Source organism: Bufo gargarizans, chromosome 6, assembly GCF_014858855.1.
Source record: "Bufo gargarizans isolate SCDJY-AF-19 chromosome 6, ASM1485885v1, whole genome shotgun sequence".
In the NCBI taxonomy this organism is placed as follows: domain Eukaryota; kingdom Metazoa; phylum Chordata; class Amphibia; order Anura; family Bufonidae; genus Bufo; species Bufo gargarizans.
Window position 1 is genome coordinate 97,164,274 of NC_058085.1, and position 24,382 is coordinate 97,188,655.

The 24,382-nt window shown below is 45.0% G+C and overlaps 1 protein-coding gene across 1 annotated transcript in view; it reads right to left on the minus strand.

The window, feature by feature from the left end:
- The window catches only part of CPNE1 (copine 1), a 113,095-nt gene that overhangs the window by 24,634 nt on the left and 64,079 nt on the right, over positions 1 to 24,382 (minus strand). Inside the window, 8 exon segments of the mRNA XM_044300247.1 lie at positions 233 to 331; positions 2,894 to 2,983; positions 3,546 to 3,629; positions 9,645 to 9,716; positions 12,059 to 12,112; positions 12,114 to 12,134; positions 12,560 to 12,739; positions 20,700 to 20,828. Coding sequence (XP_044156182.1) covers positions 233 to 331; positions 2,894 to 2,983; positions 3,546 to 3,629; positions 9,645 to 9,716; positions 12,059 to 12,112; positions 12,114 to 12,134; positions 12,560 to 12,739; positions 20,700 to 20,828 — 729 coding nt within the window.

Here is a 24,382-nt window from a genome sequence, read left to right on the forward strand (position 1 = left end):
TAATGTGTATGGTCACCTTAAGACCAAATATTAGAAGCAGATCCACCAAGCTAAATCACAACATGCATTAACATATTGAGTTTATCCAGATACACAACCTGCACCATAAAAAGGAGACAGCACTAGATATTTGCACGATTGCAGTTTTATTATAAAAAGAAGTGATCAGACTTCTCAGTTGCCCCGTGGCAAAGAAAAAAATTAATGAGTAAAAACATGAAACAGATCTCACCGGAAAACCTCCTCCTGCTTTCTGCAGCTGAGACAAGTTAGTTTCACATATCCCTATTAAGTCATGAGAGCCATCGCTATCATAATCAGTACAGTGCACCTAGAGGAAGAGAGGTAGGCAGTGAGAAAAGGTTATTGGGCTCACCGCTTGCTCCTGAGCTCCCAGCAGCTTGGATGTGATGCACTCGAATTCTCCTATGAGATCAGAGCTGGAGCTGTCATCATGATCGCTAACTGAGACCTGACATTAAAACACACTGGTGAGCCTAGGCAGACAATTATTTTTTTTATTTTTATTTTAACCTGTGAAAATGGTTAGATTGAAAATCACAGTATTCAGTACACCAATTACACCATCATGTCACACTTTATGTAGGGCTCATGCACAAGGTCCTACTTGTAGGTCAGGCATAGCCTCCTCTTCTGCTGCCGATTGTTATCACACTTCATTTGTGCATAAGTAGGGTACAGCACCATACTAAAGCTGCACGAGTTAACTAGGATGGACCTATGGAAGTTTCTTCTTTGAGCGGCTGTACCTGTATGTCCAGAACGCTGCCGTTGCCTCCCTGCAGACTGCCCAGTTTGTGCTTTCTTCCCTAGCTGCATTCTGGGCGAGTTGCTTTTGGATGGCGTAGCGTGGGGGGGGTGGCCAGGAGTACGGTTGCCCCGGGCGCCAAATTGCAGGGGGCACCAGGCATTACAATGAGGGCCACGGGAGCCTATGGCTTCCGTCCGCTCCGTTCTGCCTCATAGGCTTCAGGCCCTAAGCCTATGAGGCATTAGAACTGCGCAGGAGATTGCGATTACCTCACTGTGACCTCCTGTGTCGGGTCTCACGACATGACGTCATGACGCAGCGCAGGAGTGCACAGTGATGTGTTCGTGACCGCCTGTGCAGGAACGCCACAAACTGTGATGGAGTGAGGAAGAGAGGCGAGTATTTTTTTTTTTTTTTAATTAAATACCCTAAGTCAGTCTGTACTGGGGGGCAGTATGGCAGTGGGGGCAGAAGAGAAAGGATACAAAGGAGGCAATCATATATGGAAAGGATGGGAACCATTATACAATAACAAGGGGGCCACAAGAATAACCATACAGAGGGTGCGATAATAATAATAATAATAATAATAATAAATAATAATCATAATAATAATAATAATACACAGGGGGCCATTAAATTAATACAAAGGGATCCATTAGAATAATAATACAGAGGGGGCCCAGATATTATCATTAATACACAGGAGGCCATCATCATCATCATAATAATAATAATAATACAGAGGGACCATTATAATACAGAGGGGGGGGGGGACCATAATAATAATACAGGGGGGGCCATAATTGGCTTGCCCTGGGTGCTGGCAACCCACGCTACGCCGCTGCTCTCACCCCAATCAAGGTGTGAGAAGGGGGAGCAGAGGGCAGCAATAAACCGGATCTGTTTTATAGCGGATTTATATCCGGTTCTGCGGCACCTGTAGCTAGGAGGCGGCTAGATTAGGGACTTGCACTCGCTCTGCAGAACCAAAATGGAAGGAAACTTTTACTGAAGACTACTTAGAAAGTTGAGGTAATCAAAGCTAAGGTGAAAAGTGACTAATTATAAAATACCTTTAATATGTCACATAAATGGGTAAAGGAACACAGGGGGAGTTTGACATTAGCTATACAGCTATTTTAACATGGCCACATTTGTTCCCTTACCCATTTATGTGACATATTAAAGGAATTTTATAATTAGTCAGTCACTTTTCACGTTAGCTTTGATTACCTCTACTTAATTTTCTACGTGACTTATTGTATATCTAGCTATACCTCAATTTAGATTTTTCCTACTTAGAAAGTTGCTTCATTTTTGCATTTAGAAAGCCAATAAAGAATAAAAAAAAAGTCAGTGCATAGGTGACCATATCATTTGAAAATGCTTGCACTGGATAGGAAAATTCTTCCCAATGAAAATATTAACAAACTGCCTCTAATGGATCAGATTGGCATCATTTTGGAAACATCATTTATTGTTTTATTAATAAATAAAATCTCCGGTTGTGATGGCTACCCAGGCGATTTCTATCGCTAGTAGTGATGAGTCAATTGATTCATACAAATCAAATTTTCTCATGAACAAGAGTCCTTCACCTGCGAGGAGCTGTCCCGGCTGCTGAAGAAGCTCCCCCTGATGCTTGACTGACAGGGCTAGGCATCTCACATGGCCCTGACAATCTCGCTCCTGCACAGCTGCTAAGAAAAGTGGAGCAAGAGCAGAGGCTCTACTTCAGCTACAGGAGCAGTGACTGTGCATGCACCACTACACTTCTGGGTACTGGTGCATTAACAGTTGCTGCTCTGGAAGCAGAGACTCTGCACTTTCGTCGCTACTCCAAAAATCATCACAGGAGCGAGATTGTCAGGACCATGCGAGAAGTTGAGAAGCTGAAGAACTCTTGTTGATAAGACAAATCAATTTGTTCATCACTAATTTTTAGGTCTAGCGTACTTTCACAATTCTGCTTGATTGCCTAAAAGCTATGGGTCACATTTACGGATAATTAGCCCTTATGCGGCTCCTACCCCTAAGAATGTTCCACTCTTGACAAATAGCTACAGTAATTAATCTTGGTGAAATGCCCAGACAGAGCATAGTATTTCTGGTAATTACCTTGATGGGTTTATTCAAGTCCCCTCCACATAAGCTCTGCAGGGGAACACTGAACTTCTTCCAGCAGGGATTGAGATTGTTCTTGATAACCTGTAGCAAATGTAAGACTATCACAAAACAGAATGCTGACGGAACAGAAGACATCCTGATGCGATCTCTTTCCATTCAGAATGCATGAGGATTCAAAGTTTTTTTTTTGTTTGTTTTTTAAGGTATTGAGATCCTTTCCCAGATCTCAATACCGGAAAACAACAACGCAAGTGTGAAAGTAGCCTAAAACAGGCGTTGAAAATGACAAATGAGATGGGCCTAGTGGCCCATCCACGCAACCTCTGGTTTTGCCATGGGATCCAAGGAAGGCAAGGAATTTCCCCTGTAGCGGTCACTGCAGGGGAAGTTTAGTTTTGCATTACGGCCATTGAAATGACAGCGTTGAGTTTGGCCATGTTCAGCTTATAGTAGGAGATCGTGAATGGGAGACCCCTCTCTATGACATCCATATGCCCAAAAAGGACACATGGATAGCAGTTGTCTTCACGAGACCCTAAGTTTTACTGCAGACAAGCCAGACTTTTAAAGTCTATGCAAAGAGTGACATAATCATATAATATTTTATTTTATTTTTTTAAATAAAGTAGACATGTTACTGTACCTCCGATCTGTAAGCCAACTGCCAAGATCCATCATCTCCTTGCCTATACAGTTCCAGGAATGGATCAGACTTACCAAGAAAATCCTATAGCGGGATGACAAATTAAAAGTTAAAAGAAGAATCTACCACATAAAAATTAAAGCACACCAACATGGTAGTATGCCAACTTCCACATTTGGTAGTGTATAAAATAACCCAGGAGGCCAACATCATAGTAAAAGTATCTTGGTAAGTGGTCAAGCGAATGTAATTTCAACTTTAAAATGTGCTTAAAAACAGTACCAGAGGTAAATATTTAGTACTAGACTACATGTACACTAGTTTAGTTGCCTCTGGTTCCCCATCCATTAGACGTCAGCAGCAAAGGCAGGTTCTGAACTATGATGCCCTACAAGATGCCTTTGAAGATGTGGTAAGCTCCTAGTATCACGAGGAACATCACATTCCCCTACATTTATTTAGTGGGGAAGAGGTGGTGAAGAATAGACCTATCTGCGTTTGTGCAGTGAATAAAGGGCCGTCAGCATCAATTGCATATTAGATTTTTTTTGTATATATTATGTATAAGCTATTCTGGTATTTATATACTTCCCCACATATACTGAAGACAGTACAGAGAATGCACACATAGTGATCTTATGACTAGTGTTGGGTAAGCATGCTCGGCCGAACACCATTTTGACTCGAGTCTCCTCCTGGCACGTTTGTTGGCTGCTACGCAGCCAATATCCGTGCGAGGATGTACTGGTACGCACTGTAATGCCGTAGCCATGTTGGTTACTGGCACTACAGTGATTGGCTGGCCGGAACGAGTCATCGGGTGCTATATAGCACCCAATGACACGTGGTTCGACTCAGTCTTAGACAGGGAGAGCTGCAGCAGAAGGGACAGATAGTGTAGGAACAGGAATATATATATTTTTTCAGGCAGGGTTTACTGTTGAAAGGTGTTAGAGACCCAAAAGTCCTTTTAAGGACTATTGTTTTATCTGGTTGCAATATATATTAGCGCAACCTGCGCTAAATTGCGAGCAATTGTTTGGCCACTGTTGACAGTGACACAACCTCTGCTACATCTGTTAAATTGTGTTAAATTTGCACATCCTAAATATCTGATCTGTAATTTATTTGCGCTCATTTGTACACTTACAAAACCTGCGCTACTGTACGTGTGACATACTTGCAAGCATATATACCATTTAATATGCTTAAGGCAAGCAGTAAGAGACGGAGAAGTGGCGGTGCTGCTAAAGGTGTACGCAGCGGCCGTGGCCCTGGGCGCGCTGAAACTGTGCCTGCTGCCAGAGCACAAGAAACACACTCATCCACGATACCTAGCTTCATATACTAGTTTGCAGGGCGGCACAGGACACCACTCTCGAAGTCACACCAGTGCGACCAGGTGGTCGGTTGGATTGCAGCAGATAATGCTTCTAGTCGGTTAAGCACCACCCTGTCTTCCATAAAGTCCAGTCTCAGTAGCCAAGAGTCTGGTCAATGAGGAGGTGGTGGATGATGAAATCACTGACCCAACCTGGGAAGGTGGCAAGCCGAGTGAGGACAGCAGTACAGAGGGGGAGGGATCTGCAGCACCACAACAGGCTGAAAGAGACAGTGGGGTGGCAAAAGGGAGAAGGCGGGCCACACCAAACTGTTCCCCGGAGAACCCCCTTGCGGCAATCTCATTTGCCAAAGGGGTAGGTGTTCCACAGTCTGGCGAGGAAAGTGCGGAAGATAAACGAATTGTCATTTACAACCTGTGCCGTACCAAATTAAGCAGGGGTGTGAACACTAGCAACCTCACCACCACCACCAGCATGATCCGCCACATGGCATGAAAGCACCCTAATAGGTGGGCTGAACGCCTGGGTGTCCGCGGGTCACACCACTGCCTCCTCTTCCCCTGTGTTATGTGCTGGCCAATCCCCTGTCCAAGAAGCAGGACTGGATGCCTCCCGCCCTGCACCTGGACCTTCACAAGCACCATCAGCTAGCACATCCACTTCTGTGTCCCAGCGCAGCGTACAGATGTCCATACCCCAGGACTTTAAACGAAAGTGCAAATACCCGACCACCCACCCACAGGCCCTAGCACTAAATGTGCACCTTTCCAAATTGCTGGCCCTGAAAATGTTGCCATTTAGGCTTGTGAACAGCAAGGCTTTCCGCAGCCTGATGGCTGCAGCCGTTCCTCATTACTCAGTCCCCAGCCGCCACTTTTTCCCGGTGTGCCGTCCTCGCCTTACACCAGCATGTGCCCCGTAACATCACCCGTGCCCTGACCAATGCAGTTATTGGGAAGGTCCACTTAACGACTGACACATGGACAAGTGCTTTTGGCCAGGGACACTACATTTCCCTGACGGCACACTGGGTGGACGTTGTGGAGGCCAGGAGAGAGTCGTACCCCGAGATGGCACAGGTGCTACCAACGCCAAGGAATGCGGGCCATACTTCCATCAGGATTTTCGCCACCACCTACATTAGTGGCTGCAAACCCCCCCTTCCACCTCTGATGAATTCTCATCTAGCTGGAAGCAGTGTAGCACTGCAGAGGGGGAGGAGAGGCAACAGGCTGTGCTGAAACTAATTTGCTTAGGTGACAAACCGCACACCACCGCAGAGCTGTGGCAGGGGATAAGGGACCAGACTGAGCTGTGGCTCTTGCCACTCAACCTACAACCAGGCATGGTTATGTCCAATAATGGCCGTAACTTGGTGGAGGCTTCGGAGCTCGGCAAGCTCACACACATACCATGCCTAGCCCACGTGTTCAACTTAGTGGTTCAGCGGTTTCTCAAAATCTACGCCAATTTGCCAGCGTAACTATCCCACTTGTGTGTCTACTGAAACGCTCGCTGCTCACAATGAAGGTGGACGCTTTGCATGTGGAAGAGGTGGAAATGGGGAAATACAGTAAACCGGGTGATAGCCAGACAACCCTCAGTTCGTCTTCTCAGCATGAATTGGATGATAAGGAGGAGGAGCAGGAGACGGTTGCCTCCGCTACAGAGGGTAGTACCCATAGCAGGTTTATTCCACCTGTTCAGCGTGGATAGGTAGAAGAGGAGGAAGAGGATGAGGACATTGCTGTCCTCATCAGGAGGATGACTCTCAAAGTCTTGTCTGTTGGGACTCTGGCACACATGGCTGACTTTAGGTTAGGCTGCCTTTCCCGTGACCCTCGCTTTATACGCATTTTGGCCAAAACCGATTACTGGTTGTTTACCCTTCTCAACCCCCGCTACAGAGAGAACTTCTCATCTCTCATTCCTGTGGCGGAGAGGACTAGCAAAATGTTGCAATACCAGAAGGTCCTTGTGGATAAATTGCTCCAAAAATTTCCAGCTGACAACGCTGGCGGCAGAGTACGTAGTTCCTTGGGCAACTGAGGAGGGGAGACGAGGGGAACACACAGCAGTTCCAACAGAGGCAGGGCAACACTCTCCAAGGCCTGGGACAGTTTCATGACACCCGCCAGAACCCTCACCTTGATGTGCGACCTAGTGTCACAAGGAGGGAAAAGTTTTGGAAGCTGGTGAAGGAGTACGTAGCAGACCGTGTCAGCGTCCTCAGTGATCCATCTGTGCCTTACAACTATTGGGTGTCCAAGCTGGACACGTGGCACAAACTGGCACTCTACGCCTTGGAGGTGCTGGCCTGCCCTGCCGCCAGCGTTTTGTCAGAGCGGGTATTTAGTGCTGCTGGGGGCATAATAACCGATAAGCGCATCCATCTGTCGAAACTGAAAATGCTGACAGGTTGACTCTTATAAAAATGAACAAAGCCTGGATTGCCCCTGACTTCTCTACTCCACCAGAGGAAAGCGGCTGAACATAAAGGCACTCTAAATGTGGCTTTTATGGTGTATTGAATACACTGTATTCCAATGCACTCCTTCCACCACAAAAAAGGGTATATGGTTCCATCTTCCTTTTCTCGTCCTCCTCCATCATTATCAACATGCTTATTAGGCTGCCCTTGCCCCTAATGTTTTAGAGGGTCAGATCAGCAGCAGGCCCACTCCCCTAATGTTTTAGATGGTCACCAGCAGGCCCTTGCTCCTAATGTTTTTGAGGGTCACCAGCAGGCCAACAATTATAATTTTTCATGATGCCCTCCTTTATGTGTATTGGAGTGTGGGTTCCTTGTAATTTTTGGCAGCCCTTTCACTTAGTGCATAGGCTTTATGAGTGTAGGAGTCCCACTACCTGAACAATTGTACCACAATGTGAAGGAGGCCCTCCTTTATGTGATTATACAGGTTGTATCGGAGTGCCTCTTCCTTGTAATTTTTGGCAGCACTTGCACTTTATATACAAGTAAATATACAGAGAGAAAGTTTTTTAACAATTTTTCCTCTAAAATCGATTTTATCTTCGGTTTTATGCGCTTTATTGTCAGACTATAAAAGTGGCGTACTACTCTGAGAACATCGTTCCCTATCAGCGACCTGGGAGTCCAAGATGCATCCCGACATCCTCCCCGTGCTGTTCCCGAACCATTTCAGTGGTGTTTCCATCAATTTCTGACCTTTTCCTGTGAACCAGACACCCTCCCCTCTTCAGAGCAGGGGGTGCCTGGTTTAATGCTCTGTTTCTCTCATCGACTTCCATTGTGCTCTGTAGAGCACCCGAGCATCCCAAAGTGTTCTACTCGAGCACCAGAGCACTTTGGTGCTCGATCAACACTACTTATGACCACTAGGAAATTAAGCTATGCATATCTGTAAAGCACACTGGGAAATTATCCAACTCTAGGAAAAAGCGGTCACTGGGAAATAATTGTGATAATGGTGAAGCTTCGCCCAATAAAAGCATATTCAGCAAATGTCCATCAAATACTTAATAGATCGACATTTGAGAAATCTTTCTGTGTAAACAGGACTTAAAGCCATTGTGTGTGTACAAGAGGAGCAAAACTCTTTTTGGCCATTATATGACTTATATCTTGCATTCAAGCAGTTTTCCCCCTCTGCTCTATATCCAATTATCAGTTTTCCCTGAGATAATGGGTGGAAACTAGCTTCTACGATGCCTCCCATACACAGCCCACAGAGGGAAGGAGATCCTGCTCCCTTATCTCTCTGTACCATACCCTCATAATAAACAGCAACATGGAGGACATTATACAGCAGTACCAAGTAGTATAGATTTGAATCCAGGCCTGGGGCGATTGGAAGTAGAAGCAGCAACAGCATCTGTAGCTGCTCCCTACTCACTCGTTCCCCCCTCTGCGTAGACTTCTATGGGCAGCAGTTGTGAGTTAATCTCTCAGTATACAGACTCCTGCATACAAATTGCATTAGTGAATTGTGAGTGAGCAAAGTAGGAAGCAGGCAGGAGAGGAGTCTGATAAGTGGAAAAATAGGCATTTGCCTGTAATAAGATATATTACGAAGTTTCCCATATTTGCTTGTAGTATTGAATAATATATAGTTTAGCTGAGGAAGAACTCAGTATTTGTAGGAAATTTATTTGAACTATAAGTGACAACGTGCAAGCATCTCTGTATGTTAGGCTACATTCACATGACCATAATAAACAATAATGGCTGGCTCACAGTAAATTGCATATCATTTCGCCAATTAATAATCCATTAAAAATACACCTATGAAAACTAAAAAGAAATACATTTTTAAAAAGCATATAACTAAAAAAAACACACAATTTAGAAGACACAATGACTTAGGATCCGCAAAAAATACGGATGGCGTCGGTTTGGCATCCATATTGCATCAGGTTTTTTTTTTGCCGATCCATTGTAACAATGCCTATCCTTGTCCGCAAAACGGAGACAAATAGGACATGTTCTATCTTTTTTGTGTGGGGCTACAGAACAGACATACGGATGCAGACAGCACATGGGGTGCTGTCCGCAATTTTTGCGTACCCACTAAAATGAATGGGTCCACATTTTATCCGCAAAAAAATTGACACGTAAAACAAAATATGTTTGTGTGCATGAGGCCTTAAGCTCCTATCTTACTGCTAGTGATTGTGCCATTTACAGTAGTCACCTTATACTACATTGGAGTCAGTAGGAATATCTGCTGCAACCCAACGTATTATTCATCTTGGCTGAACAATAGGCAGTTACCTTTTTATCTAGATTCCTTGCTTCCACTTCAAGATTTACAACTCGAGTGTCCTTGATTTCTTCAGCAACGATCTAGTAGAAAAGGGGAAAATAGAAATCATAAAAAACCTGGGTGATATTTCCATAACAGCATGTATTTTTTATATTAACTAAACTATCAAGAACTCAAGTCAAGTTTCAAACCTCTTGCTACAAGAAATACTTTTTTCCTGGGATGGAATTTTCAAGCAGAACTACTCTATCTTCTCAAACTTCTTTACAAATTTAGCAGACACATTATTAGATAATTGCCCTGTGTAATGGTGCCGCCGATTACCCAATTAACAAGTAAATGTTCATTCATCAGGTGTAAGCATTGTTGATACTGACCACCAGGGTCATTGGCCCTGATTTATCATACCTTCACTCCAAAATTCTGGCACCCAAAAGTTGTTTGCGCAAAATTTTTGCTACTTTTTGCATTTTTACACCACTCACTGTAGTTTTGTAATATGGGTGTGTTTAGATAGGTTAATGATTTTCACTCCAGATTTATCATTGCGACTTAAAAAGTCGCAAATAGGTTGCAATCTCACTCCAGGAGGAGGGTGGAGTAGGAAAACTGGAGTAGCTTCTGTAGACAGAAGTGTTAGGTTTAAGGACAAGCCAAATGTATCAAACAACATTAGACCTTTGATCAGGGGTGTACATAGAAATCATTGGGCCCCATAGCAAGAATATGAATTGGGCCCCCTAATTCCGCCCACTACCCACCCCACCTCCTGCCCTGGCTCCTCCCCTGCCACACCACCATTTGCCAATTCCACCCCATTTGGAATTTTTTGCCCGCTTCCCACTACATTGTATGCCATATTAAAGTACAACTTCTCCTGCAAAAAATAAGCCCTCATACAGTTATGTGAACTGAAAAAAAAAAGTTATGTGAACTGAAAAAAAATAAAAAATAAAAGTTATGGCTCAAGGAAGATGGGGAAGAAAAATTAAAAAAGGAAAAAAACCTCTGGTATCCTAAGGGTCAAAGGGGTTATCTAACCCCTATAAGGCCTTCCAAAATGCCTGGGCACCGCATACAGATATACAGAATACTTATGTCTGCCCGGGGGGGAGGAGGTGTAGCCAATAGTAGGTAGTGTAGAAAATGCTTGTTCCCATCGTGGCCTGCTATTGACTTCCCCCACACGTCGCTGGATGTTTTCATCCGTGCGGCGGTTTGGATGCAGTGGCAGCCGTGTGGGCAACAGGAACGATGCGGGTGCCGGGGGGTAAGTAAAGTGCTGGGCATTTTGGGGGGCATTATAGGGGTTATCCATTGACTCCTTGCTGCTGATGCCCCACTGCAAGGTGACTGAGTGGGGATGTGCTGCTGGTTACACTGTCCTCTATCATAAGGGGGGGGGGGGGGGAAGCTGGGGGCAACGACACTGTCCCGAGTCCTCTATGAGCCTACAGTGTTCCCCCCCCCCCCCCCAAACCCCACAGGAACTCTGCTTGCAGCTGCCCCCCATCAAGAATACCCATACATGAACTTTTTTAATACTGTGCTGTGCTCGTACTGTGGGCAGCCGGCTTGGCTGTGGCACACTACACGGGCGGCCTGCAGGCAAGTAGTGTACCACTTGGAACCGAACCAGAGTTCAGAAAATGTTTTTTTACAGTGTAAATCCATTTCTGAAGATATTATGCAAAGTCTCGCAAGACTCCCCGAAGTAATAACTTTGGCTCATCGGAGCCAATAAATTCTAATACTGTACGGAGCGCTTGCTCCATACAGTATTGAAACAAAGTTTTATGCTAATCGACTTTGGATGTTTCATCCAAAGTCGATTCGCTTATCCCTATTAATGAGTTTAACTCCAGATTTGGGTGGAGTGGAGTAGGAAATCTGGAGTAGCTTCTCTAGACAAAAGGTGTTAGGTTTAAGGATAAGACAAATGTATCATGTAAAGAGACATTTGATAAATGTGGCATAAAGTACCCCAACGCAGACTCAAGAATAACTGACTTCAAGTTTTCCCCTCATGATAAATTCCCCCCCAATGAATCTGTATAGGGAAGAGATGGCTGTAGCAATCGTTTGTCCCCAATGCAGTGAAGGTGAATGTGGTAAGCTCTTGGTGGCAGATGTTGAGAAGTGGTTAAAGGATGATGGGGAAAAAAACTTTTTACAGTTATTTATATTTTTGACTATTGCTACTGATAGCTATATTTTTTTTTTTTACTGTTTAACTTCAGTGCTCCTATTAAGTTGCCAGAAGACATACACGAGAGCCAAGATAACAGTTTGATGACCCCTACATGATGAAAAACCCTGGGATATCAGCCAGAAAAAGTATACGAGAGCTGCAATCAAAGCACACTAAATACTCAGCTCACCATCCATTATCTGTGTCGGCAGTAGAAATGTCTAAACTTACTGTTATTGTTCCCTTCCCCGCAGGCTTTCCCTTCTTCAGCGCCAGCGGTCCCCTTCAATTTCCGATTGGACACAATCTAAAAGCATATCACAAAAACAGGTTTCTTGTATGCCCAATATTCACTCTAACCACCATTATTCTTCTTCACAGTTACACGGAGATATATGACATGAATAGAGGTGACTGAAAAGAGCACTGAAGGTACGTATATTGTAATATATCTTCTGTAGCAAATCCATTTCTTACATGCACCGTGTCCACATAAATTTACACAGACAGGTGTGTGAACAAAACACATACAGCATCTTAGGGTATAGAGCTATAGCATGCATGTACCTCAAACCTGATGCCCTCAATTAAAGGGGTATATTATGTATAAGTAAAAGTCTGCAGTTCCCCAATAGCTATATATTATGTACCATTTCCTTACAACCAAACAAAAAAAATTAAGCGATCTACAGACCATGTCTTAAGATTGCAGGTTAATCCAGCACTGCATACCTGACCAACAGTACACTCGTACCCTCCAAGATAGTCATCATCATTCAGATCCACAGACTTGTTGTCAATGTCGTAAACGCCAAACTTTATGTTCTGCACTTTCTCAAAGTAGTAATCAATGACGGGCTTTGTGGAGAACTCTGGGCTCTGACAGTTCTTGACCTGCTCTGTTCGAGCCAACTAGAGCGAGAAGAATAAAGAACATTTTATTAATTTAAACCCAGACAAGAAGATGAACTCAGATTGTAACCTGGTGCAAGATTCCTGTAATGCATCAGCTTTATTTTATCCAAAACCTAAAAGACGTCATTTTACAGTGTATGTGAAATCTAAATGGCATCTTTCAAGGGGTTGTCCCACGAAAAATATTCTACCGTTTTCAAACCAGCACCTGGATCTGAATTATTTGTAATTGCAGGCATTTAAAAAGTTACTCAATATAATGTATCTGTACAGCGCCACCTGCTGATTGTTTTGTTTCTTATTTCTTTGACCCGCACATGCTCCGTTTCATCCTTCAACTGCCTCCTGAGCTGTGATAGGCAGAGCTGAGACACACCCCCTGAGCTGCAGTAGAAAAGACACTCCCCTTGAGCTGTGATAGGGAGAGCTGAGACACGCCCCCTTAGCTGTGATAGGCAGAGCTGAGACACACCCCCTGAGCTGCAGTAGAAAAGACACTCCCCTTGAGCTCTGCGCTTGATATAAATCTAGCAGAGCAATGAATGGGGAGATCTCTGGATCCATGTGAGGTACAGGGCTGGTTCTAGCTTTGTTAGAAAGATATTTTCCAGGATTAATGTGGTATTTACAGGTATGCTCATATACAGTACACCCTCCCCATCCTTTTTTTCACCATGTAAACCAATCACTCTGGTTTGTTTCCATCTTGTATTCAGCACCTCCTATTGCTGTACCCAACCAAACCCATGATGCACTTCTTTCTCTTCCACAGCTCCAGCACTGCCCCTAACAACACCCAGCTAGTTTACAGATCCTCCCAACAGCTAGTTATACAGACATTCCCTATACGTGCCACTATTGCTGCTTTGACACTCCCATAGACATAACATGATGTGGATTTGAATTTATGGCACACAGGATGCAGAAAGATATACCACGCCTGTACCTCTTAATAAATGTAACACATTTGGCGCCAACAGACATTTCACTATATACAGTACTTCTATGAAAGGTGTCTGGCTCACTTCACCTGCTTCTCCAGCACTGAGAAGAGGGGAAGGGAAGCTACCGAGCATGTAAGTCCACCTCTGAATGCAGGAAATGGTAAATGAGAGTGATAAAGAGCAGGGGGCGCTACCAGAGAGGTTAATGTAATGCACATAAAGTGTATTACATGTATATTGCAATAATACTTCATTTTAAATGCGCTGTTCATCGCAGATCCCTTTAAGGGGAGCAGCACTAACTAAACATAGTAAGGAGTAGTGACTGTACAGTAGTAAAAGCTACAAATGATGACAAGTTATTCTAGTTGGGAATCCCTTATTACTATAGCGGGTGTTGATGTGTTCACAAACCCCAATGCAACCCACCTACCAATGTTAAAAGCGAGTAGATGTGGTTAAATGCTATTAACCCCTTAAGGACACAGCCTTTTTACACCTTAGGACCAGGCCATTTTTTGCAAATCTGACCAGTGTCACTTTAAGTGCTGATAACTTTAAAATGCTTTGACTTATCCAGGCCATTCTGAGATTGTTTTTTCGTCACATATTGTACTTCATGACACTGGTGAAATGAAGTCAAAAAAATATTTTTTTTTGCACCAAAAAATACCTAATTTAACAAATTTTTGGAAAAATTAGCAAATTTCAAAGTTTCAGTTTCTCTACTTCTGTAATACATAGTAATACCCCCAAAAATTGTGATGACTTTACATTCCCCATATGTCTACTTTATGTTTGAATTGTTTTGGGAATGATATTTTATTTTTTGGGGATGTTATAAGGCTTAGAAGTTTAGAAGCAAATCTTGAAATTTTTCAGCAATTTACAAAAACGACATTTTTAGGGACCAGTTCAGGTCTGAAGTCACTTTGCGAGGCTTACATAATAGAAACCACCCAAAAATGACCCCATCTAAGAAACTACACCCCTCAAGGTATTCAAAACTGATTTTACATACGTCGTTAACCCTTTAGGTGTTGCACAAGAGTTATTGGCAAATGGGGATGAAATTAGCAAATTTCATTTTTTTGTCTAATTTTCCATTTTAACCCATTTTTTCCACTAACAAATCAAGGGTTAACAGCCAAACAAGACTGTATCTTTATTGCCCTGACTCTGCCGTTTACAGAAACACCCAATATGTGGCCGTAAACTACTGTACGGCCACACAGCGGGGCGTAGAGGGAAAGGTGCGCCGTTTGGTTTTTGGAGGGCTGATTTTTATGGACTGGTTTATTTACACCATGTCCCATTTGAAGCCCCCTGATGCACCCCTAGAGTAGAAACTCCCTAAAAGTGACCCCATTTTGGAAACTACGGGATAAGGTGGCATTTTTTTGGGGACTATTTTTAGGGTAAATATGATTTTTGGTTGCTCTATATTACATTTTTGTGACGCAAGGTTACCAAAAATTGAAATTCTGAAATTTCATCTCCATTTGCCATTAACTGTTGAGGAACACCTAAAGGGTTAATGAAGTTTGTATAATCAGTTTTGAATACCTTGAGGGGTGTAGTTTCTTAGATGGGGTCAGTTTTGGGGAGTTTTTACTCTAGGGTACATCAGGGGGGCTTCAAAAGGGACATGGTGTCAATAAAAAAGGCCATCAAAATCGGCCTTCCAGAAACCATGTCGGTCCTTTCCTTTTGCGGCCTCCCTTTTACGGATACAGCAGTTTACGACCACAAATGTGGTGTTTCTGTGAACTGCAGTATCAGGGTAATAAATATTAAGTTTTGTTTGGTTGTTAACCCTTGTTTTATTACCGGAAAAAACTGATTGAAATGGAAAAGTGCCAAAAATAGCGGTTTTGGCACTGTTTTTTTTTTTTTTTTTTTACTGTGTTAATCTGGGGGGTTAGGTAATGGGATATTTTTATAGAGGAGATTTTTACGGACGCGGCAATACCTAATAAGTCTACTTTTTTTTTACAATTATTTAGGTTTTTGACTATATTATCTTTTTTGATACAAATCTTTTTTTGGGTATCTCTAAAGTCTAAGGGTCATTTTTTTTTTTTTTTATCCAATTATCTCATGTGGGGACTCATTTTTTGCGGGATGAGCGGACGGTTTTATTGGCACTATTTTGGGGGCTATATGACTTTTTTATCGCTTGCTATTAAACTTTTTGTTATGTAAGGTGACAAAAAAATTATTTTTTTGCACCTATTTTTTTTTTTTTTTGACCGTGTTAATCTGGGGGGTTGGGTCATGGGGTATTTTTATAGAGGAGATTCTTACGGACGCGGCAATACCTGATAAGTCAACTTTTTTTACAATTATTTTGGTTTTAGACTATATTATCTTTTTTGATTCAAATTTTTTTGGGGGTATCTCTAAAGTCTAAGGGTCATTTTTGTAAAAAAAAAAATTATCCAATTATCTCATGTGGGGGCTCATTTTTTGTGGGATGAGCGGACGGCTTTATTGGCACTTTTTGGGGGGCTATATGACTTTTTGATCGCTTGCTATTAAACTTTTTATTATGTAAGGTGACAAAAAAAACCTTTTTTTGCACCTTTTTTTTTTTTTTTCCTTGACCGTGTTAATCTGGGGGGTTAGGTCATGGGGTAGTTTTATAGAGGAGATTATTACCGACGCGGCGATACCTAATATGTCTACTTTTAATAAATTATTTTAGTTTTTTTTGGGTGTCTCAAGTCTGAGAACCAGTTTTTTTTATCCGATGTCAGTGCTAAATTGGGATATAAATTTAGTACTCCATGGAAGTGTGATACTCCCTGAAGCAACCGTCAATGCAGAGGCCCGGATGATCGGGGCAAGTGTCGCACTGAGTAGTTGTGTCCTTCCGTATCCCCCTCCTGCGACACACTCTGCACTTTTTTTGGGTTCGTCCCTTCTTTCCAGTATGGGGGACCACACCTGGAAAGTGTTGGCCAGGGACGATCCGGGCACCTACAGTTCCCGAGGTACTCCGGCCTGCTCTTTCCCGGTCCGAAAAGATCAGGGCCTTGAGGACTGCCTCATAGAACTGGAGGAATGTCCCTGTGCTGCCAGCGCTTCGGGATAGTACAAAAGAGTTGTACATGGCAACCTGCACCAAGTAGACCGCAACTTTTTTGTACCATGCCCGGGTTTTGCGCATGGCGTTATATGGCTTGAGGACTTGATCAGAGAGATCAACTCCTCCCATATACCGATTGTAAGCGACGATACAATCGGGCTTGAGGACCGTTGCCGCGGTACCTCGCACAGGGACAGGGGTGATGCCGTTACCATGAATTGTGGACAGCATAAGGACATCCCTCTTGTCCTTATACCTGACCAGCAACAGGTTTCCAGTGGTAAGGGCACGGGTCTCACCCCTGGGGATAGGTACCTGGAGGGGGTGGGCAGGGAGGCCGCGTTGATTTTTCCGCACGGTCCCACAAGCGGACGTGGATCTGGCGGCAAGGGACTGGAACAAGGGGATACTGGTATAAAAGTTATCCACGTAAAGGTGGTAACCCTTATCCAGCAGTGGGTACATAAGGTCCCACACAAGTTTCCCGGTAACACCCAGAGTGGGGGGACATTCTGGGGGTTGAATCCGGGAATCTCGCCCCTCGTACACACGAAATTTGTAAGTGTACCCTGAGGTACTCTCACAAATTTTGTATAGCTTCACGCCATACCTCGCCCGCTTGGAGGGCACATACTGGCGGAAAATGAGTCTCCCCTTGAACGCAATGAGAGACTCATCAACCGCGACCTCTCTTCCAGGTACATAGGCCTCCATGAATTTGGCCCCAAAGTGATCGATGACCGGCCGTATCTTGTACAGACGGTCATGGGCAGGATCACCTCGGGGGGGGACATGCTGCATTATCGGAATAATGCAGACATTTCCGGATAGCCTCAAACCGGGAGCGTGTCATGGCTGTACTGTAAAGTGGGGCCTGGTATAGGACGTCCCCACTCCAGTACAGCCTGACACTGGGTTTTTTGACCAGGCCCATATGCAGCACGAGGCCCCAAAATGTCCTCATTTCGGCTGCACTGACCGGCGTCCAGCCACCGGGCCTGGCCAAAAAGGAGCCCGGGTGTTGAGCGACGAACTGTTGGGCGTACAGATTCGTCTGCTCCACCATCAGATTTACCAGTGGGTCACTGAAAAAATGACAAAAAAAGTCATATTCAGTGTAGCCCACTGTGGAAATCTGGATTCCTGATTGGCCTACAAAATCAGGAATCACAGGCTCGTATCGCTCTGGGCTACACCAGACAAGTTCACCGGCAGGGGGCTCCGGTGGATTTAACTGGTGGGCCGGGAAACCAGTACGAGCCCCAGAGCTGCTCGTACTAGTGTGGGCCACAGGGTCCCTAACATGGCGGTCCCCTTGCTCCGCCTGGCGGCGTCTCCGCCGCCTTGGGGGCTCATCATCATCGCTAGATGATGAGGAGGATGCGGATGACAACAGGAATGTGGGGTCATCCTCATCCTCACTGGGACTCTCGGAGTCAGAGGCAATCTGGGCGTATGCCTCCTCGGCCGAGAACGTCCGGCGGGCCATAGGGGAGTGTGTGTCTGCGTGTATATGTGCGTGTGTGTAACTCTTTATTTTGTGTGCGTGTGTGTGGGGGCACGGGTGTTCACGAACTCACCCTAAAACTAACAGAAAAAAATAAAAATAAACTAACTAAAAAAAAGGGCAAAAAATGTGGGGAAAAAAATTCAAAACCGCTGATCAACCGTCCGAAGTTGATCAGCGGTGGGGTGTGCGATGCGCTAACAGTGGCCGGACACTAAGTGCCGGCCACAGTCAGCGTACACGAAAAAAAAAAAAAAAAAAAAAAAAAAAAAAAAAAATGCACCCCAAAAAAGGTGGGGGGGGGCAGGGGGGGGCAAGTGGCAGCACCCCTGGGGGGTCTAGGGTCACACAGCTGTGCTGTGGACCCCAAACACCCTAACTTAGGGTGATGCAATCAAAGTTCAAAAACTAACTTTCCCTTTTTTTTCCCTGCCTAAACCAAACTTTCCCTAGCTGTCCCTATGTACCTGATGGGGTCCTGGGGGGCACAGATCGGGTCCTGGGGGGCACAGATCGGGTCCTGGGGGGCACAGATCGGGGTGCAGGCAGCGGTGGCAGACACGTGCAGGCAGCTCCTCTCTCCTCCGGCTCCGGAACACAAAAGGAGGAGGAGAGGAGCGCCTGCCTCTTTTGAATCTGCCGCCGGACCGCCCACAGACCAATCAGAAAGCGATCCTGAGTGGTGATGTCACCATCACCACTCAGGATCGCTGGATGGTGATTGGTGGGGTGAAATCACACCACCATCACCATCCTGTTCCGGGTTATCGGGACTTCAGAGACCCGAATAACCCGGAAACGCAGAAAACCGCAGGTCTGAATTGACCTGCGGTTTTCTGCGATCGCATACATGGGGGGGTCACCGGACCCCCCGGCGCATTTGCTCCAAGTGCCTGCTCAATGATTTGAGCAGGCACGGGGTTCCGATCACCGCCCGCCGTGCGGCGGTGATCGAAAATGCACAGGGCTTACATGTACGCCCTGTGTCCTTAAGTACCAGGGCACAAGGGCGTACCTGTACGCCCTATGTCCTTAAGAGGTTAAGCCACCTCATAGATGCTCTCATTTTAAAATCTGTCCTGGGAACATAATTATATCAATACGTGACCGTTGCAGCCGATCTCTGGCCTCTTTGGTGCAGCACTAAGGCCAATGATTGGCTGCAGGAGTCACATTTTGTTGACACGATGTATGCCATGGCCATATTTGGTTGAGATCCCTCTAGTATATTTTAGCTTTCAGTCTCCACAGGACTTCAGGGGTCAGTTTACTGGGTGTAATTATACCCGCTAGTTTAGAGTATCTCACAGACATCTTTAAAGTGTAACTGTCATATTTTTTTTTATTTGCTAGTTTATTAGAGCTAGGCATGTATACCCGAGTTAGTCTGTCAATGATTATCAAAAGATCTGTAATTACCTTATAATAACAGCTTTCATTAATGTCCTCTGTCCCTTTGCACTGCTCCCGTAAAAGCCAGTCACTAGGGCTCTTCTGTCTCCGGCTAAGGGCCCTTTCACACTTGCGTTGTCCGGATCCGGTGTGTACTCCACTTGCCGGAATTACACGCCGGATCCGGAAAAACGCAAGTGTACTAAAAGCATTTGAAGACTGAGCCGTCTTCAAAATGCATTCAGTGTTACTATGGCACCCAGGACGCTATTAAAGTCCTGGTTGCCATAGTAGGAGCGGGGGAGCGGTATACTTACAGTCCGCGTGGCTCCCGGGGCGCTCCAGAATGACGTCAGAGTGCCCCATGCGCATGGGGCGCCCTGACGTCACTCTGGAGCGCCCCCGGAGCCGCACGGATGGTAAGTATGCTGCTCCCCCGCTCCACTTTACCATGGCTGCCAGGACTTTAGCGTACTTAGCGAACGGATTTCTCTCCATTCAGAATGCATTAGGATAATCCTGATCAGGATTCTTCCGGCATAGAGCCCCGACGACGGAACTCTATGCCGGATCCGGACAACGCGAGTGTGAAAGGGCCCTTAGAAGACAGCAAGACGGAGGGGCGGTCCTTCACACTGCATGCCTGCATTAGGCTTCAGAGTGAGGAGGCGTGTCTCTCAGTAATCCAATCTGATTGGCTGGCTGGGAGCTGCTGGCTACAGCAAGTGTGTATGGGAAGTGAGGAAAAGCAGTGTTGGCCTCAGAACTGGCAGAGGAGCCATCTTGAGAAGATCCTCATATTGTAAATATTTAAACAGCCGTAACTAAGGTAAAAACTCAAAGAAAACAGTGTTATGTGAATAAACAAAAGATTGCTTTATGCATAATGCTGCTGCAGCAGTAACATATGCTAAAAAAAAAGATTTTTTGATGAAAACATGACTGTTACACTTTAAGTCTGTCCTAGACCAGGTGAATGTTCAACAGAAGATATTTTAATGAAAAATGTAACATTTACGGTACCTCTGACCATTTTCCATCACCAATGCTTTGTAGGACTACACATAGTGGATCTGATTTGGATCCTATATCCTTATCCAACAGATCTGAGCAAGAAATGGACAGCTGGATCTTGGTGACACACTGAGCCATCTGTAAAAGAAGGAAGACCATGATAAATAAAGCAGCCACAAATATATATTTGTAAAAAGTCCTTGGGTTCTCAGAATTGGAGCATATTTCATCATTTACAGTCCCCACGATCCTGGAAAAGCTGTGGGGCCACAGCTTCTACACACCGATGAAGCACACAGCTCTATTTGGATAAATGGGATTGCTACCGTGCAGGCCCCTTTTTCCTACAGACCCCGACCGATCAGAATGTTATGCCATATCATTTTATGATGGGAATAAGCCTTAATACAGTCAGTCGCCCTCCCTATAAATGGGAACACAGAAGATGTAGAGAAGAATGACATATAAGAAACTGGAAATGTTGGAATCCTCTCAAATTCCTATAGGAGGCTAATAGAAAGCCAAATTGGTTCAGTAAACCGACACCTTAAAATGCAGAAATACTGTTTCGAACAGGAAGCAAGGCACAAAGAAGAAAGTTCCCTTATCCCAGAATCCAATTATAAGACTAAATTACATTTCAGAAGAGGAACTTTGTATATTTCTGGCACAGGTTTTTGGGGAAACATGCACAAATGCAGAAGTATCTGTATCAGTAAGGATTTACATAAGCCACATAATAATACGATTCGAGTACAAATGTAGTCCCTAAGAGTCCATCAATCATGTGACCACAAAATCCCTATTATAACTCAGTCAGTCAAGCAAATACACTCACCTAAAGAATTATTAGGAACACCTGTTCTATTTCTCATTAATGCAATTATCTAGTCAACCAATCACATGGCAGCTGCTTCAATGCATGTAGGGTTGTGGTCCTGGTCAAGACAATCTCCTGAACTCCAAACTGAATGTCAGAATGGGAAAGAAAGGTGGGCTACAACAGCAGAAGACCCCACCGGGTACCACTCATCTCCACTACAAATAGGAAAAAAAGGCTACAATTTGCATGAGCTCACCAAAATTGGACTGTTGAAGACTGGAAAAATGTTGCCTGGTCTGATGAGTCTCGATTTCTATTGAGACATTCAAATGGTAGAGTCCGAATTTGGCGTAAACAGAATGAGAACATGTATCCATCATGCCTTGTTACCACTGTGCAGGCTGGTGGTGTAATGGTGTGGGGGATGTTTTCTGGGCACACTTTAGGCCCCTTAGTGCCAATTGGCCATCGTTTAAATGCCACGGGCTACCTGAGCATTGTTTCTGACCATGTCCATCCCTTCATGACCACCATGTACCCATCCTCTGATGGCTACCTCCAGCAGGATAATGCACCATGTCACAAAGCTCGAATCATTCTTGAACATGACAATGAGTTCACTGAACTAAAATGGCCCCCACAGTCACCAGATCTCAACCCAATAGAGCATCTTTGGGATGTGGTGGAACGGGAGCTTCGTGCCCTGGATGTGCATCCCTCAAATCTCCATCAACTGCAAGATGCTATCCTATCAATATGGGCTAACATTTCTAAAGAATGCTATCAGCACCTTGTTGAATCAATGCCACAGAGAATTAAGGCAGTTCTGAAGGCAAAAGGGGGTCCAACACCGTATTAGTATGGTGTTCCTAATAATTCTTTAGGTGAGTGTATATGATCTATTATCACTTCCACAAGTTATTTTATTCTAGTTTTTTGCCCAGGTTAATAGTAGTGAATCTCAAAAGCTGTAGTTTTGGAACATGACAACCTTATTAACTGTCAAGACACCTCTGCCCGCCCCACCCTCTGTATAAATGCATTTGGTCTTGATGATCATCTGATCACAAGACACCTCAACATCACGTGGATGCAGCAATCATCAAGATTTCTGGCATGAGAGATCAACTGACTCAAACTGGCAAAAAAATAAAAAAATACTACTTGCCTGCAGGCCGCCCCTGTAGTGTGCCACAGCCAAGCCGGCCGCCCAGCCACCCCAGAGTTCCTGTGGGGTTGGGCGGGGGGAACACTGTGTAGGCTCATAGAGGACTCAGGACACTGTGTAATGTTTCTAGATTTTACCTGAAAAAAGACTTCTTTCTCGCCATATCTTTAGCCATCTTCATCCTAAAGAAGCTTACGAATACACCGCAGTATTCTTTCATTTTGCTGTGTGAAGAAAGCCTCACCAGCCCCTGACACTGCTCATTCCAACATGACAAGATAACAGCTCGGTTATCTTCCCCAGCACATTCCCCTACTATGACTCATGTCCACAAAGCGAGTCTAACGCGCTTTTGTATTTGGTCGGTGGGAGCAGAAAAAGACTATTTGCAGAGGTTTACGGAAACTATTTATGAATGCAAGGTGAGGCATAATAACAATGAGGGGACAGTGAAAATCAGTCTCATTGTGATGGGAGTGGCCGACATAACTGTACCATATACTGGCGCATGACCCCAGAAGCGTAAACATTACTGATTAAACATGTTTTCTAAGACCTATCCATACTATCAAGGGAGGATTTGGCATTCCTGGGCTCCCTCTGTGGCACCTCTAAGCTCCGCCACTGTCACAACCCTAAGCTCCACCTACGTCCGTCTGTTAAGCCCTACTCACAGCCTAACTGTACAGGTTGGGCACTTCTGCTCTACCCACCCCATGGTGAAGCTAAACCAGCTGCACAGGCAGCATGTCTACCCCAGTATGGTTTTTACAGACAACTGCTCGTGGCCAACAGGGGAAACCTTGATCTCTGGTGCACTCAACTATACATATTAGGGATCGACCGATTATCGGTTTTACCGATCTTATCGGCCGATATTGAGTACTTTGACTGTTATCGGTATCGGCATTTATTTTGCCGATATACCGATAACGTACTGGGAACACAGATCGCGCTGCTCTCAGCGCTCTCCGTGTTCCCTCAGCAGCAGCACAGGGGAGAAGGAGCAGTGTCTCCCTCCCCCTGTGCTGCTGCTGCCGCTCCAGCCAATGGGAGGAAGGGGGACAAGAGAAGGGGAGGGGCTGTGGCCACCAATGAAGAGAAATCTCTCATTCATTCAAATTGAACAGGAGGCGGGAGCTGCAGAATGACATAGCCGGCTCCCGACCTCTATGAGCTGTAGCTGCAATCCTCGGTTAACCCCTCAGGTGCCGCAGATCGCAGCTACCGCTCATAGAGGCCGGGAGCCGGCTATGTGATTCTGCAGCCAGCTCCCGCCTCCTGTATATGAATAAATGAGAGATTTAATGTTGTCCAAGTTATATTTATTGATGACCTATTTTCAAGATGGGTCATCAATATCAGATCGGAGGGGGTCCGACACCCGGCACCCCCTCCGATCAGCTGTTTGAAGAGGAGACTCGCACGGTGTCAGCGCTGCCTCCTCTTCACTGTTTACCTTCTAGCCGTTGCATCTGCAGTGGTGAGCAGGTGTAATTACACCCAAGCCTTCCTATTGAAATGAATGGGACGGCTTGGGTGTAATTACACCTGCTCACCACTGCAGATGCAACGGCTAGAAGGTAAACAGTGAAGAGGAGGCAGCGCTGACACCGCGCACGCCTTCTCTTCAAACAGCTGATCGGAGGGGGTGCCGGGTGTCGGACCCCCTCCGATCTGATATTGATGACTTGGACAACC